The 19,260-nt window shown below is 37.5% G+C and overlaps 1 protein-coding gene across 1 annotated transcript in view; it reads right to left on the bottom strand.

Moving 5' to 3' along the window:
* Positions 1-11,469, bottom strand: part of Tsen54 (tRNA splicing endonuclease subunit 54) — a 274,826-nt gene extending 263,357 nt beyond the window's left edge. Inside the window, exon 1 of the mRNA XM_090397395.1 lies at positions 11,223-11,469. Coding sequence (XP_090253521.1) covers positions 11,223-11,278 — 56 coding nt within the window. The 5' untranslated portion in view covers positions 11,279-11,469. The remainder of the gene's footprint in view (positions 1-11,222) is intronic.
* Positions 11,470-19,260: the final 7,791 nt, after the last annotated feature.

Raw genomic sequence — 19,260 nt, 5'->3', positions numbered from 1 at the left:
TCCTCGATAGAATCATATCAATATCGAGTGGATAGAATCTAGTGGGTTGTCTTTAGCATGCAGAGTCAGTTTATTTTCATACTCAGACTTTGCTTCCATAGTTCCACTGCATAAAGAAGGCTTCAAGACTGATGTAACAAATCACCAATAGATCAGGATATATCAGGAGTTGTTGTCCAAGTATTGGAAATGTTGTCAAGAGCAAAATACATGAATGAATAGATGAAAATGGGATACTGTGTAGCTGGCAGCATGGTTTTGTGATGGTCATTGACTGAGGTCATTCCTCAGTAATTTGCTCACGTTTTATAATACAATGACAGATGAATTGGATAAAGGCTTACAGTGATTCTGCTGGACTTTGCAAAGGCCTTTGACAGGATACCGCATGGAATTCTAATCAGTCAACTGCATCACTTGGGGATGGATATAGGGTTGGTGAGATGGATAGGAGGGTGGTTGATGGAGAGATATCAGGGAGTAGTTTATTCAGGAGTAGAGTCCAGAAGTAGGACTGTGACTAATGGAGTGCCACAGGACTCTGTTCTTGAACCACTGTTTAATTTTTATATTAATGATATAGGAAAGGATCTGAGAGGAACTGTTCAGTTATTTGCTAATGATGCATAGTTGGGTAGAGCAATAGTTAATACAGATGATGTCAAATTTTGCTGGATGATCTGGATAATTACCAGACTGGGCAAAGGAGAATGAATGTCAGTTTAATGTGTCAAATTGTAAGGTTATGCATTTTGAGGTGAAAACATTACCAGATGTATACAATATTGGTGGAACTGTACTCCATGAAATTGATGAAGCCAGAGACTTGGGAGTGTTAGTGGATTGGGATTAAAGTTTAGAGGACACATAGCAAAAGTCGCTAAAGCAGCTCATCAGATCACTTGGTTACTGAAGAATACTTTGACGAGCAGAGACAAGCAGGTTATTGTTCCTCGTTTTTGAGTTTTGATAAGATCCCATCTTGACTAGTGAACACAGATCAGGGCAGCAGGGTTTCTTGATGATGAGGTGGTGGAAAAGATCAAGAGGCGAGTGACCAAGATGGTAGCAAATCTATGGAATGAACATTACAATAAGATACTTAAGTATAAAGAGCTAATAAGCTTCATTTCGGCATGAAAACATTACTAAAATTAAGGGGATATTAAATCCCACATAGTTTTAAAACCGAATAAGAAACTCAAAGATAGGAATCAGAGAGTTTCTTGCCGAATATAGTAAACTATAAAGTATCAGCGAACACTAGCGTTAGCCAATGCAAGTGATCCTAGTACGAGGTACAATCTCGGGCAACTCGTTGCAAAGGTGAGTAAAGTTCAGATCGCTATTCTTAGGTATTTTCCATAATGTAAAAACACATTTCCTAGGAAAAGTATGCTGTTATTACATTATGGAGGGAGGTCACCACCCAGACCGGTTTCAGCCTTTTTTGAGGCCTCATCAGTGAGTGGCTAGACCTAATACCGAAGTGTATAGCGAAAAGAACTTATATACTCTGCGAACGAGTTTTCCAAGTAGGTGCAACCATTAAGTTACTTAAGTATAAAGAGCTAATAAGCTTCATTTCGGCAATGAAAACATTACTAAAATTAAGGGGATATTAAATCCCACATAGTTTTAAAACCGAATAAGAAACTCAAAGATAGGAATCAGAGAGTTTCTTGCCGAATATAGTAAACTATAAAGTATCGGCGAACACTAGCGTTAGCCAATGCAAGTGATTCTTGTCCCTGTAGTGGTTCTCAGAAAAATCTGCAAAATACCCCTCTACAGCTGCATTCACCTCTTGATTCGAAGAAAAACTGATCAGTGAGGAAGAGTTTTAATTTTGGGAAGAGATAGAAGACAGAGAGCCAAATCTGGGGAAATAGAGTGGATGCGCCAACAAATTATAGTGCAGAACCCTTAGTTTTCCCATTGCCAAAACTTTGTGGGAAGGTGCATTGTCCTGATGAAAGATGATTTTTTTCTTCTGCAAACTGGGTCTTTTCTCATGAATTTTTTAGTCTAGTCTGGTTAAAAGATCGGAATAATATTCCTCAGTTATTGTTTTACCCTTATCAAGATAATTAATAAACAACCAATGCCATGACCTTTCCTGTTGATGGAACCAACTTTGTCTTTTTTGGCACTGAACAACCAGCTTTTGTCCACTGTTTTGACTGCTGTTTGGATCCTGTTGTGTAATGGTAAATCCACATCTCATCCATAATAATAAATCAACATACAAAATCAGTTTTATTATTGTTAAAATGCGCCAAGCACAAATGCTCCAAGCAAGTGCGGCACCCATCTTCCGCAAAAGCTTTTTCATTTGCAATTCTTCACGCAAAATATATCCTACACATTCTTTTGAAATGCCTATAGTCTCAGCAATTTCATGCACTTTGACTTACCATTCATCCAATAGCATATCGTGCACTGATTAATGATTTCTGGTGTTATTATTACATTTTTTGGACGTCCTTCACGTGGATCACCTTCAAGGCTCGTACACGATTGTTTAAACTCAGACAGCTGTATAAAACAAACTACTTGATAGAATGACTTGCAATTTCACATGGATGCTTATGAGAGATGTACCAACTTAGAAAAAAAAAAAAAATCTTGCAGTTAGTGTTGCCATCTATGGTTGAGGCCGAGAACTTTTCAGACCACACTAGTATGGTTCAGAAACATGGATGCTTTTAAAGAAAGATGAAAAGTGAAATATAATATGCAGAGATGAGATTTTTAAGAACAATTAAAAGGATGCACAAAATTGGATCATATGAGATATGCAGAGATCAAGGAATATAGAAAGAAATGAAAAGAATATCTAGCTAGGATGGAAAGATATCAGCTGCCAAGAGGTGAAGACCAGCGACTAGATGAAAAGATGAACAAAGCTGGAACAGGGAAATGCCTAATCTTTGAAGAGAAGAAGAAAATAAAATATCAGCTACATATACACACACACACACACACACACACACACACACACACACACACACACACACACACATATATATATACATACATACATACACGGGCAACCCTCATATAACGGGGTACTTATACAATGCGGTCTACAAATTGTAGTAACGTTGGTTGAACGCTGTACTTATACAACGCGATTTCGACATAAGACGGTCTACAAACTATAGTAACCCATTATCTTTTCATATATTTTTCAATGCGCAACTTAAAAATCAAATTTTATCTTCATTAAATTTGCGTCTCCCCGTATCGCAAATGTAGTTATAAGTAGCAAATTTATATTAGGGGAAATATCCTTCAGCACGCATGTACGTCAATTGTTTGCCATATAAAGTATTTATTGTTGAAAATTGTCTTCGTTTTCTGCCAGAAAAGCACATAAAAAATCATACGTGTGTTAATATCAAGCTGAGCACTTTATTTTTTGGTGAATTACATACGATATGTAATGCTTTTTTTTTATGTAAAAAAATATATTTTTATAGTAGTGGCCACTTAGAGTGCTTTTGCGTTATGGTTGAAAACGAAATTAGAGAATTAACTGATGGAGAAATAGATTTAAATGAGGAGGAACTGGGAAATACATTTAATAGATGACGTCGAGCCAAATGGCGGGGAAAGTTCTGCCGAAGATTCTGATTGTGATAAATCCGTTAAAGAATTCATTTTAAAGAAATTAACAGAAGGATTGGACTTGGCAAGAAATTTATTTTATGGATAATGATCTCTCAATGGAGCACTCTGGAAAATTCATGAGACAATTGGATATTTGTTTAGCTCCCTATTATGAACTTAATAAAAAATTGCAGCATAGTGGTAAGCAAGATCTTATTACTGACTTCTTGATAACTAAACCAACCAAAGTATGCAATGACAATTATACTAATGATATCCAAGTGATTTCATGTGATAACGACGTCCGGCCACTCGTAAATAAAGATCATCTACGAAATGTCAGTTTTGAAGAGCGTGATGACGATTAAAATATACACTTTATTTTATTTTTGCCTAAAACATTTATGTATATGTGCAATGAAGTTTACGCACAATTTATAATTTTTTATTATTTTATATTTTATACTATATGCTTCATAGTTTATTTGTTTTCTTAACTTACATGAATTATCTGAATTAAATATAAATATATTTTTGTTGGATATGTCATTGTTTATATAATCTTTTAAAAAAAAAAAAAAAAAAAAACGATTTCGGAACATAACCCTACTTTTTCTATGTGATCATTTATATAACGCAGCATTTTTGTGGAACCTACATCCATGTTATACGAGAGTTACCTGTACGGGGTGGCTATAATTAAAGAGAAGGTGTTCAGAGCCCTGTAGCAAACAATGTATCGAACGAAATTGAAGTAAACTTGGTATAAGCATAAATAAGTAAAATAAATATATAAATAAGTATAAAAGTAAAAAGATGCCAAGAAATTATATTCTTGGTTTAATGCTTTATTATTATTATTACAAGCAACTCCAAGGAGTCCTTAGACTCATCGCGGAAGGCCCTAAACATCATGTCCATCACAACTATTCGACATTCACACAGTATCTATCATACTTTGCCTTGAACTCATTCACTGTCATAGCATCCAAAAAAGACTGTCAGCTTATTCCACTCATTCACCACTCTAAAAGTAAAAAACCCAGCTCTAACACCCTTACTAACCACACTCATGCCCAGCTTCCATGGATGTCTCCTAGTCCTCCCACCACCAGTCCTGTTCTCAAAAATATCCTCTGAATTAATCCTATAGAAACTCTTCAGCATTTTGAATTTCTCAATCATATCTCCCTTTTCTGCCTATCGACCAATTTCTGCAACCCACAAATCTTCAACCTGTTTTCATAAGGTTTATTCCATAGACCTGCTATCATCTTGGTCACTTGCCTCTGGATCCTCTCAACCTCCTCCCCCATCAAGAAGAAACCTAGGTGACCAGATCTGGGCACAGTAGTCGAGTGGGGTCTTATCAAGGCTCGATACAGAGGAACAATAATTTGCTTATCTCTGCTTGTCAAAGTATTCTTCAGCATCCAAGTGATTTGATGAGCTGATTTTGCCAATTCTGCAATGTGCCCCCTAAACTTCAACCCTATCCACCAACACTCCCAAGTCCCTGGCCTCATCAATCTCCAGGAGTACAGTTCCACCAATGTGATATACTGCTGCTAACCTTTTCACCCCAAAATGCATAACCTTACATTTTGCCACATTAAATTGACATCCATTCTCCTTAGCCCAGACCTCCAGTCTATCCAAATCATCCTGCAAAATTTTGTCATCTTCTGCATTCATTATTGTCCTACCCGACTTTGCATCATCAGGAAACAAATGAACCGTTCCTCTCAGTTCCTTCCCTATATCGTTAATGAACAAATTAAACAGCAGGGGTCCAAGAACAGAACCCTGAGGCACACCATTATTCACAGGCCGTCTTTTGGACTCTAGTCCTGAGTAAACTGCTCTCTGGTATCTCTCCATCAACCACCCTCCTGTCCATCTCACAAACCCTATATCCACTCCCATATGTTGCAGTTTACGGATTAGAATTCCATGTGGTATCCTGTCAAAGGCCTTAGCCAGGTCCAGCAGTATCACTGTAAACCCATTACCCTTATCCAGTTAAGCCGTCACTGTGTTATAAAACCTGAGCATGTTACTGAGGCATGATCTACCCTTCACAAAACCATGCTGTTCCCCATACAGTATCTCATTTTCATCAATCCATTCCTGTATTTTTCGCTTGACCACTTTCTCCAAGACCTTGACAACGACTCCTGATATGCTGATCGGTCAGTAATTTGCAACAGTAGTCTTGGATCCTCCTTTATGCAGTGGAACTATTTTCCCCTCTTTCCACCCCTTTGGGACTAAACCAGACCCAAGACTCAGATAAACAATATACTCAAGGGCACTGACAATTCTTTAGCCGCTTCACGTAAGACCTGTGCTGGTATACCATCCAATCCCACAGATGTATTCACATTAAAGTTCTGTAATGGACTATTCCCCTCCACTTCATTCACCACAATTCCCATATAAACTAATGGTTCCTTCATTCCTTTAATGTCACCACCTGGATGATATACTCTTGCAAAGTGCTCACTCAGCAATTCCACTATATTGACTGATTCAGTGAAGTCACTACCATCAGCATTCCTTAAAATCATTCTGCCGTGTACAGTTTTTCTTTTACTTGCAGCATATTGAAAGTACTGTTTGGGATTCTCTTTAGCTTGCATGGCTAATTTCCTTTCATACTCCATTTTTGCTTTTCTCACCACACTCGTTACCCTTCTGGCCTGCACTTTATACTGGTCATGTGCCTGCAGGTCACCTTTCTGCTTAAATTCCTTCCACAGTTGTTTCTTTTTTTGCAACTCAAGTTTAATAGTGTTATTCATCCATTTAACCCCTAGTTGATTTTCTATTCGGACCCTAGGTATACAGTCAGCCATAACCTCCTGCAAATGCTCCTTGACCGCTTCCCATGCCCTATCAACATCCAGCCCTTGCAGTTTTACATGCCATGGCACTGAACCAAGCAATCTCCTATGCTTGTCATACTTGCCAACACAGTAATTCCACATGTACCATGTCTTAATCAAAAATTTCACACATTTAGCCACCTCCCAGGTCAAGACCCTATGATCACTCTCACCAATAGGTGGTAACATGGTAATATTCGTTACAGTCAAATTCTCAGATGCTATTACTAGGTCAAGCACTCTCAAACCCCTAATATTTTCCATTACATGCTGTCTCAGATAGTTATCCCTTAGTAACTGAATAAAATCCAGTTCCTTCCTCACATGTGTCTTCTTCTCCTTCCAATCAATGTTACCATAGTTGAAATCACCCATAATAATTACCCTCCTTCCATTCATTTCATCAATTTGTCTATGCATACTATCTCCACCATCTATTCCATCACCTGGTCTATAGCAGCACCCAACTGTACATTTTGTTCCATTAGTCTCAATCTCACACCAAATAGCCTCAAATGAACTCTTTTCACTATACTACAATACAACTTCTATTCTTCTTGGCTGCAGTTCATCAGCTATTATCAATAACACTCCTCCTCCCATTTTATTCTCTCTGTCCCTCCTAAACACACTATACCCTACACATTCTATCCCACTAACTATATCATCTTCTGTCAGCCATGTTTCACTAATGCCAATAACCTGTGGCCAGGAAGAGCCAACCAATGCCAAAAATTCTTCCTTCTTGTTCCTAATACTCCTGGCATTAGTATACATGAAATGCAGTGGTTCATCTTGATGCGTTATATTAACCATCCCATTCTGATTTCCTGTCTTTCGTACTGGCTCGGGCTCATTATATACATACTTAAACTCAACTGCCTCACTGATGTCTGTGTATCCACTTACTCCCCTCCTTAATAGTTCTAGTTTCCCTGATTTTGCACATCCACTCTCACTTACTCAGCAACACTTTTTCCAGTCTTCGCACACCAAATCCATTCAAATGTAAGCCATCCATCTTGTACAAATCCTTTCAACAATCAAACTCGCTCCACACCATACCGTCTGCATAACCTGCACATAAAGTCATTTGCGATTATGGCCCTCCTCCTAAACTCCTCTCTGTCATACTGCGGCAACTGACTCACTATCCTAGATTATCCATTATCCAAATGTAAGCAAACAAAGTTTGCACTTGAAGTTAATTTCAGGACTGGGCAACTCGTATATAGAAGCTAATGACTTCACATCACTTGCCTTGGTATCCCATAATGCAAACATGTATAATGTTTGCATTATGGGATACCAATTTACAGACAAGTATAATGCATTATCGGAAGGGTCACTACCCAGACCAGTTTTGACCTTTATTGAAGTCTCAACAGTGGGAGCCAGACCCAGAGGTGATACCAAAGTTGAAGTATTGCAGAAATCATATTTCCACATACAAGAAGCCAAAAGGTGTCACACCTTATTACTAAAACTCTGGATTAGAGATGTCAGAAGGTCTTCCACTTGGTTATACTATAAATTAAAGATGCCAAGAAATTATATTCTTGGTTTAATCCTTTATCCAAATGTAAGCCAACAAAGTTTGTGCCTGAAGTACGAGGGACGTCCAGAAAGTAAGTTCCAATGGGCTGTCAGAGAAACAAAAATATACTTACAAAAACTTTATTGGAAATTAAAGTAGACATCTTTCACCGCTTTTCTACATAATTTCTGCCACTGTTCAGGCACTTATCATAATGATGCATCAAGAGTTGTATACCTTCATTGTAGAAGGTTGCTGCACACAAACCACGTATTGACTGCTTCTTTGACCTCGTCATCGACTGGAAACCGCCGGCCACCAAGGAACGATTTCAGATGCTTGTACAGGTGAAAGTCGCTTGGTGCAAGGTCAGGACAATATGGGGGATGATGGAATCGCTCCCAGCTGAAGGTGGCGAGAAGTTATTGTGTTACGCCGACCATTATCATGAATCAAAACAACGCCCCTGGTAAGCATGCCACATTGTTTATTCTGGATCGCATTCAAGAAACAGATAACTGACCTAATGTCACATGTGGCAGGCAATTCGATTTGCTTAGACATTATAAACACACACCAGAAGCATATGCACTGCGAGAATGTCTGAAAATAGCACGAACCCCCTGCTAAGAAATCAACAAACTCAGCATGCATGCATGCACATCATTGCGATCGTAGTGCTGAAGTGAAAATATTTAAAAACAGAACTTACTTTCTGGAGATGTCCCTCATAGCTGAATCGTTTTGCAACTGGGCCACTCTGACACTTCCAGGGAGTCCAAAGACTCATCGAGGGAGGTCACCTGCTCTACAATGCTGTCTCCACCACTCAATCCACCAAATGACTGCAACTACCAAGGCCACCTACTGCCGACGACCACTAGTTTTTCCATAGTCACTCACAAACATCCATGCCCACGGCTGGATTCAAACCCGCAGCCTTTTGGCTGGAGAACGGATATGCCAACCACTCGGCCAGCCAGGCCGGCTTATGAACACTGAAATATCCCAAGGCGGAGCGTTCTCAATAAATGTGTATTTAGAAGTCAAAAAACCAAGTTTCAATGGGCAATAATCCAAGAGGTCAGAGCGATCTGAATTTGGAGAGCAACAAAGACAGTGAATACATACAACCAAGCACTGTAACTATTTGTAACTACAGACAATGAACAAGGGATTTTAGGTTTAGCATTCACTGATGTGGGAGGTGAAATGTGATGGAAGGAATTGTGCATTCTGGATAGCCTGAGATGACAACTGTTCAGGATTCCAGATGAGGTTCTGTGAGTAATAACAGGTCTGGTTTGATGAATTTAAGTAGTGGTTTACATCATTTGTTTATGTTAAGAATGCTTAAGTGGATGCAAAAGTTTTTTTTTATGGATGATTAGTATTTTTTTTGTGTTTTTTTCATTCTATTTTTCATGTGTTTTATGGGATTTTTTTTTATCTCATTTATTTATCATCTTCAGTGGATGATATCAAAGAACTAATTACAGAACAGTAGCAAGCAATATAGTTCACAAACAGGGATCCTGCAATGAAGGAATCAAGTCTCCTAGATGGTCCTGTATATATAGAAAAGTAATTTCTATATATAAGAAACATATTCCTATATATTTCTTCCACACACCATACTCATACTCACTCCAGAAGGATTGGCAAAGTGGCTGCAATACGATTTACCAGCATTAGAGTCCCCTGACGTTACCATGGATTCTGTATTGTTTACTAAGGCTCTGGCATGCACATTTGGTATACCTTTAAAGGAATATTACCTACACTGCATGGAAAGGGGAAAGGCAAAAGCCAGATAACTTGTTCAAAGGACTAAGCACGGAAACAGCCATTTCAGTTATCCAATAAGCAAGGTAGTAGAAGCATATTTGTACATTATAAAATGAGAGGAATATATAAAAGGAAGGAACTTCCTTTTAATCACTGGTCACTAAAATAAAATTTTACCAAATGTTCATTTATAAAACAACATGGATACATTTCCCACTGTGATCAGTACAAGTGTTTTAAAATTCTGTTATAATTATAAAATTATAATACCAGTACAGGTATTATAACATCTGCATCATGATTATTACAATTAATACTTTTTGTTTTAGATGTAGCAGGCCATACTCCATTATTACTTTGGATGAACAGTTAGCTTTCACATTCCTTCTAGGGGAGTGCTCCACAAAGAAGACATTTCCTTACACAGTATACACACTTTTCTCAATCTGCTCAGTTTATACTTTTTTTTTAATTTTTTTGAAAATTCCCATGCACATGATATTTACTTAATATGAAAACAATTTCCACCATAAAATAATTAGCATGTGGGGTATACTTTCATGTATTAACCTAGATAAAATTATCAAATTTCAAGCTGTAATAAATATAACACAACAATTTAAAGTAGAAACTAATCTTTAAATATCATCCAAGCAAATTTTAATTGTACTTCAGTCCAAGTGGAAGACTGATATTGACAGATGATTCTCCTTTTTCGTATCTTCTTATCATATCCATTTTTTTTTTTTTTTTTGGCTTAATAAGATTGATGCGTCTTAGTATTAGAGCTTGAAAGTGGCAGTACTTGGCCTGCCAACGGCGAAGTTCTAAAACACAACAAATCCATTCGCCAGTAGAGTAGGGATGCTTGCCAAGGCTGCCAGAGACAGAGGGGGTGGCAGCAGCAGGATATTTTACATATTACTGAAACTGTCACACTATAAAAAGCGCTTGGCTACTAATTTGCTAAGGGAGGTAAAAATAGCTATGCTATCGCCATTCACTACGAAGGTTCGCGGGGAAATCGCGGCCGTCCGAATGGAAAGTAGTAACTAGAAGCATGCACTTTGCACACAGCTGGCAACGAGTTGTATGCCTCTACTGTTTTTATTATTATTATTCAACAAAGCGGGTGCTTTATCAATACAATTTACAGGAATGCCCAGGTTGCCCTTAAAATAGTTCGTTTCAAACCACTTAAATGTAATATCTGGACCACGCAAACCGAAAACCTGTGAATCAACAAATAACATATCAAATTAAAACCGCGCGCACAGCTAATCTATATATTTCCTTGGAAATGTCTGTCCTGAAAATCGACAGATTCAGAAGACCATGCCAATCCAATATTGATTAAAAACCGATGTTTGCTATAAAATTTAGATAATATTTACCTCATCAGCAGAGAAGTATTCATCTGGGGAAAATTAGAAATGGTGAAATCCTCCATTTTCAAATAGACAGCACGTGTTTATTTAATTAATAACCACGAACTGAAGGTAATCAGATAATTTGTTGCACAACACACTTTCCAAAATCGACCATTACACAAATTCAAATAGTGCTTAAACTTCGAAATTACAATAATTAAAAATTAATAAATAACACATCCAAGATCCAAACCACATACATGCCTCATTACCAAAGGTTACTCCCCGTAGAGGAGAAAAATCAGCACGGAAGAGTAAGATAGCAAATACAGCTAAGAAATTATTTAAAGTAGCATATAAAAAAAATAAATAAAAAAAATAAAAAAAAGAAGAAATTCCTTTCACAAGTAAGACTTTACTCATTCAGATAAGAAAATCGTTTTTTATTAGTGATTAAGTGTCGAATTAACATTTTAATTTACATATTCGTATATTTATGGCAGTTCTAAGTAACAGTGAAAATGGTCTAAGTTATAAAAAAAAAGGTTTCATGATAATTGTGTTCTATTTTATTATTATTATTATTATTATTATTATTTTAACGGTGTCTCCATGGAGTCAAAAGACTCATCGCGGGAGACCCGACATTGACACACTAACCATTATTTACACAATACCTGTCATACCTCTCCTTAAATTCATTCACAGTTGAAGCATTCACAACCAGTTCTGGCAAAGCATTCCACCCATTCACAACCCTCCAAGTAAAAAATCTAGTCCTAACACCCTTCTTAACCACACTCTTACACAATCTCCAGGGATGACCCCTCGTTCTCTCACATCCTGCATTGGTCTTAAGAATATCATCAGTATCAATCCTGTAAAATCCCTTTAACAATTTAAATACCTCTATCATATCTCCTCTCCTACGTCTATCAGCTAGTTTTTGGAGCCCACAGATCATCAATCTATCCTCATAGGGAACATCCCACAGACCTGCAACAATCTTTGTAACCCTCCTCTGAATCCTTTCTACCACTTCCGCATCACCAAGAAATCCTGGCGACCAGATCTGTGCACAATAGTCCAAATGCGGCCTTATTAATGCCTTATAGAGTGGAATAATAACTTCCCTATCCCTGCTTGTTAGTGTGTTCCTCAACAACCATGTAATTTGATGTGATGTTTTGGCAATCTTAGTAATATGCCCTTTAAACTTAAGTTCTCTGTCCACAATAACTCCCAAGTCTCTTATCTCATCAACTTCCTGCAGTTCAGTTCCGTTAATATAGTAAACAGCATGCGATTTCATCCTCCCGAAGTGCATCACCTTACACTTAGCCACGTTGAACTGACAGCCATTTACCTCAGTCCATAGCGTCAGCCTATTTAAGTCATCCTGTAAAATATCCACATCATTTGAATTGATTATCGCTCTTCCCAATTTTGCATCATCAGCAAACAAGTGGATATTTCCATTCAAGGTATTTCCAATATCATTGATGTACAAATTAAACAATAGAGGACCAAGAACTGAGCCCTCAGGTACACCACTAGTCACTTGCCTTTTCCTGGACTCAGCTCCTCCGTAAACCACTCTTTGATATCTGTCCGCCAGCCATCCTTTAATCCAAATCACCATCTTCGGATCCAAACCCATTTGCTCTAATTTATGTAACAGAGTTCCATGTGGAATCCTGTCAAAAGCCTTTGCAAAGTCAAGCAGTATCACTGAGTAAGGATTTCCTTTATCCAACTCCACTGTTACTTTATTATAGAACGTAAGCAAATTACTTAGGCAAGACCTACCTTTCACAAAACCATGTTGCCCCTTATAAAGTATCATATTGCTGTCCACCCAGTCCTGAATTCTAATTTTAACTAATTTCTCCAAAATCTTAACCACCACTCCAGATATATTGATTGGTCTATAATTTGCAACATCAGTCTTAGAGCCTCCCTTGTGCAATGGAACTAGTTTCCCCTCTTTCCACTCTATTGGCACTTTACCAGAACTGAGGATTAAATTAAACATCCTGGTTAGAGGAGTTGCTAATTCTCTTGCACATTCTCGTAACACATGGGCCGATATGCCATCTAATCCAATGGCAGTGTTAGGTTCTATACTCTCATCTGTCAATGGCACATCTGACACTGCACTATCACTACGAAGATGGTACACTTTTGCGAAATGATCACTAAGCAACTCAACTATTTGATTTTCCTGTGTCAGTCGCCTTTATAGATCGCAGGAAGTGGCATGGTGTCATTCAAGTGATTAAATCGAGTGATTTACCACCATGGACCATGATGGTAAATCACTCGAAGAAAGAGCGTCGCAGAAAATTCAATTCTCGTCGCCGACTTGAGGCACTCTTACTAACCCCTTTTTTAAGACCGGTTCCTGAATTATCTATCTCTGGTAGAGAAAAGTGGGCTTTCTTTCCCCAGAGAGTAAGCTTTTTCGTCCCGTAAACTCAAGAAAAATCGACGGCATAACCCACACTATTTTCAGACAGTAAGCATAGTGTTAGGATTAGGGACCACAAGATGGCGGCACCTGTTATCTGCCACTCCTCACCGGATGCAGGTATAATTACAGTACTTCCTGACTTTGACCAGCTATCTGTGATTGGACAGCGGTAGAGATTGAACTTCCCGCTCAGTCTCCAGAAAGTTATAGGGCTAAAACAGCCTCTCCCTGTAAGGGAATAAAAAGCGTAAGCTGATATTTTTTCCCTGTGTTATTTTCTTATGGATAGGAATATATAGGAATAGTACCAAAAACTCGTATCCATACAAGTGATGCAGTAATAAGTAAGTGAGTAATTAAGTGGTACAGCATCATTTACAACAAATTAGGATACATTACAAATGAGAACAGCTTCAATTTGATAGTGAATAATACAGGGAACAATAAGTAAAATATAAAGAAAAAAAACTATACATAAGTTATAAACAATAAATATGGTCAGATGTTTCTCAAGTATCTTGTGCAATAACTTTCTGTGCAACATATAAGATCCTGTTTTATGAAAGATGAAAATAAATAATAAAAATAAATAAATCGGTTATTGTCTTTTATTGCATGTAGCAGAGCCTCCATAGCTCAGTCGGTATAGGTGAAGCCGTTTAGTAGGAAAGATCTGGGTTCTATTCCCGTCCAACACATGAGAAACCTTTATCTGGTTTCTTTCAACTAAAGATGAGGTAGCCAGTCTCATATGTGAGACTTTTAGGGGACTTTTTCACCCCCAAACTCGGATTTATCGTCCCCCAGAACAGGCAATCCAGCACCGTGCACATATACGGATCTTTAGTCATAACTAAAGGTATCAGGAATAATAATAATAATAATAATAATAATAATAATAATAATAATAATAATAATAATAATAATAATAACAAACACACTCCTAATCCCTCATCAGGAGGGCTCAACCCGTCCTAAGGGATGGGGGAAGAAAAGGAGATCCCCATACGAAATAAATAAATTGCATGTAAGGGATGGACAAGGTGGTTTTAGCCCTATCAAATTTTGGACACTGAGGAGTTATAAATACTTATATTGTCCACCACTAGTCAATCAAAGAAAGCCCGCACGAGATCATCATTAATTTAAGTGGCAGACAAGTGTCGCTATCTTTGGGTTTCTTAACCAAATTCAATATGGTATTCTCTGAAATGGTGTGGGTTATAAAAGTCGATTTTCTTGAGTTTAGAAGAAGAAAAACATGCTTGCCAATGCCAGAAACTAACCAACCATGGAACATACTGAAGAAACGATGATGAAAAAATTCTTCTAGTCAGCGACTACAAACGACTGGCAAAATGCCGCTGCGGATGCGAAATCTACTTCCAGAGAGCAACACAGGTCTTCAACGATTAATACAATTCATAAAAAATTGAGCAATAAATTATAATAGTTTATTGATGTTCATTTATTAAATTAGTTGAGTTCTTAATTTAAGTGTATATATAAAGATAATACTGAAATATTTTTGTAATTTATAATTCTAAAATCATTTTCAATAAAGTAATCTAGGCTTTTCCTGCTTTTTGCAGTTATTACATCACCTTACCAACAGTTATGTTGATATACAATTCTTTCCTTAAAAACGATAAAAGATTTCATTCGGTTTGAAAAGAAAAGAAGATATCTGTTCCCTTCAATATCGAAATCCCTGATGGTTAATCAGTTATCTCTTAGAGGTGGGATCTTCAAGCAGGCAGAATACAGCTATTGCCATATAATCTTATTGATATTGCACTGCTCAATGAAATATGCAACCAACATTATTAATGTTGCCTTTTTTATTGGACACAAAATTGTTACAAATCATCCATTATCCCATTCAATAATTCCAATATATCTACTTGATGGGATCCTCTCACTAACTTATACACATTAATCATATCGCTCCTCTTTTTAGTTGTACAATACTATTTATTGTACAATAAACGTATTGTATTATAAAAAGTTTAGAAAGGCCTATACAGCCTAGTGGAAGAAGTGGTCTTTGCATGCAAATCGCTAGGTAGTCCAAAGATAGAAGTTCTGAGAGCGATTCTAGTTGGCTACTATAGCTATTTTCAAACCTTTTCTTCCACCCGGTCGCGGGTTAATCGTGGACATTACAATGTCCATTTTTGTTCCATCACTACACTGCTTGTCCAGTTTAATAAATTTGAATTCTTTCTGGAGATCGTCATTAAAACTGCAGTTTCGCCTCTTTGACATTGCAAGAATAGACTTAAAGTTTAAAAAAATAAAACTTAAGACTTTAAAATTTTGAAATTTAAACCGCCTGCATTGAATAACAAATCTACCGGTTAACATAAAGACAAAACAAAAACTAACACTTCAGCAGAACATACGCCACGTCTGAGACACAAATGTTGCCAAATGGTATTTATTATTTTCTCTGAATAAATCACTGCAGATTTCGATATTTAGTGTCGAACAATGCAACTCCATGGTTATGCAAAATACTGGAATGCATGATATTGATATACGATTATAAGTTCTAAAAAAAAAAAAAAATCAGCTAACGCCTTTTTATTCCCGTATATACGGGAGTAGGCGAGGCCATTTAGCCCTATCTAACTTTTGGAGACTGAGTGGGCAGTTCAATCTCCACTGGTACCCAATCAGAGACAGATGGCCCAGGGCTATCACTAATTAAGCGGTACGCAGTGAAGAGAGACGGCTCAAATGTGCCGCCATCTCGTGGTCTCTAACCCTAACACAATATATTTAATGTCTGAAATAATGTGGGTTCTACGGTCGATTTTCTTGAGTTTACAGGACGAAAAACCCGAGTTTCCGGGAGGAAAAACCTGCTTGCCCGTGCCAGAGATCGACTAACTCGGGAACCGGTCGAAAAAAGGCTTAGAAAAATTTCTTCTAGTCGCCGACTAGACTCGAAACCAAGACTTCCTTCGTGCGGACTAGCGCGGTGGTGTGCAAACGCCACATCCACTGAGCTACACAGGCTATCGATTATAAGTTATGAATAATAATTTATGATCGACCAATATTAAAGTATATTTATAGGTTTTATTAAAAACGGGACAAAATTGACATGTTTATTAAAACTACGGAACGGCCGGGAAATATGAAAAAAAAAAACGGTACTGTCCCGTTCAAAACGGTATGTATAGTCAGCCTATATATGACATTTACCGAAGTTTATAGGTCTCTTTCATATCATCCGTTTTTTTTCCTGTTTGCTAGCATCTGCTATCACAAATTCTCATCTTTCCTCATAATATACATTCCACAGTCCCGATATTGATTTTACCATTTTCCTTTGCACCCTCTGCAATGTATCTGCATCATCTTCTTGGAAAATATTTGACCAGATCTGTACTCAATAATCCAGATGAGGACGTATCAAAGTGTAGTGAAGATGCAAAATGACTCCCTTAACCAATTTAATGTTTATTTCAGTATTGCAATTATCGTCAGAGTTCTATTTGCAGTCTTTGCTGGGTAGTCCATGAAATTCACTTTCCTATCTATTAAACTCCATGATCAGTAGAGTCGTCAGTCTCTTCTAGCAGAATCGTGCCAATTCATTATGCTACTGGATATCTCATGACACCAAAGCACATACTTGGGGAATAAAAGGCATTTGCAGATTTATTTATTCATAATTATTTCTTAGCATAAGTTCTAAATTAATCATTGCACCTGATAGGATGGTAGTTAGAGGCAAGTTTTTGCACCATTCGTATAGCAAAAGGTGGAGTGTTAGGCGTATCAGTCAATGTAGCATTATAAGTATTTTAGAAACTAAAGTGGTCTATATTCAATGATATCGAGGATTTTAGGTTCGAGGTTATATTTTGAGTGGGCATGTAATTTAAAGCACTTTTAAAATTGGTGATTTTTCATGAGAAAATTAGTGTATTACTGTACATTTTCGTGTTATTAGAGCCCTTTAGTGCCTATATGACATTTTTTGTACTGATATTGTCGGAATGGCACCAAAGCGACAAACAATGGCGGCAAAGACCTCGTTGACCAGCGATTTGACTTTGCGGGATTTTATTCAGTGCAATATGCGTGAAATGTATTCGTCGAGAAAATTAAGGAATATGTGAAAGAAAATTGAAACTGGGGAGAGAATACGTATTAAATGATTCAAAAGTGAGTGTCTGTTGGGGAAAGAGAACGAAGCAAATACTGACGATGATGGAAAATGATACTAAAGTGGAACGTGCGGTCGTGGAAATAGAGTAGAACGAAATGGACATTTATAAAGAAATTGCGCGCTTAAATGTTATCCTTCCTAGGACAAAGTGAGAAATATAAAATTTCAGAAGTGGTAAGATGTGAGCAAGGCTGAAAAGAGAAAGAAGCAGGTGATGGAAAAGAAGAATAAAGACCACAGGGAAAAAAAAAAACAAGTTAAGGGGAAAATAATATTCGGAAATTCGATGATCAGGAGAGTACTTAACAAAACTCTCAAAAATCATTTCTTGGATGCAAACATTCACGATATTAGCCACGCCATCCAGATTTAAAAAGGTAAGTCGAAGGAAATGATTGTCTTGGTTGGTTCAAATGATAAGAGAGGCGAGAAATATTCCATGAGGGAATATGTAAAAGTTATTGGAAGAGGCAAAACGGAAAGCAAGAAGGTGAAGATTGTATGTCTCCTACCACACTATATGTAAGTCACCTAGCACACTATAAAAAAAGCGAACTATGGAGGAGAGTGTTGGTAGCCAACGAATATATACCTAGATTGCACAGAAGAAATAATATAGGATTTGTAGATCTGTGGTCTGTGTTTGACTGAAAGAAGGATTTGCACAATTCTGATGGACGCATCTAAATGGTGTTGGCGTTTGGAGTCAGGAAAGAGCTTTCTCCGCCGGGCATTCCGAAGTGCAATTCAGGAAAACTTCAACAATTAGGGTAAAAGGAAATGAGTTTGTGTGAAGGTAGGATTCACCATGAGTGAGTGTGAGAATGAGCAGAGTCCGGTCTCCCAAGCAAAAAATATCGAATAGGGTAGTTAATTAACTGAGAAAGTAAAGATGGGTGGGAGCAAAAAAGGGATGCTGCATTTTATATATACTAATGCGTGAAGTATCAGGAACAAGCCGGAAGAATTTTTGGCATTGGTCAGTGCAACCTCCGAAACGTTATAGGCATTAATGGGACTTGTAGAGATGATATAGTTACAGGGATTGAATGTGAAAGGTTAGTATTTTCAGGGAAGACAGGATTGGGGAGGGGTACTGCTGATAACAGCAGATGAATTATAGCCAAAAAGAAGTATTCGGCTCATAAGAGACAGGCGTGAGAGTGGCTGTTCATTTGAAATAAACTGGTTTGAGATTAAGGCTAGTAAGACAAAATATACAGCTGGTTGTTGATATAGGCCAGGGAGAGTTCCACAGATGATCTGTAAGACATGCATCGCCAAATTAGTACAATGAGTACAGGTTGAGTGATTATTATGGGGGACTTCAAATATGGCGATATAGACTAGTAGGAAGAACGATCACATATCTGGAAGGAAACGGAATTTATTTACTGAAAGAT

Source organism: Typopeltis vanoorti, chromosome 9 (assembly GCF_054136105.1).
Source record: "Typopeltis vanoorti isolate ZY-2024b chromosome 9, IOZ_Tvanoo_1.0, whole genome shotgun sequence".
NCBI lineage: Eukaryota > Metazoa > Arthropoda > Arachnida > Uropygi > Thelyphonidae > Typopeltis > Typopeltis vanoorti.
This window is presented reverse-complemented; position numbering and strand designations above follow the sequence as displayed.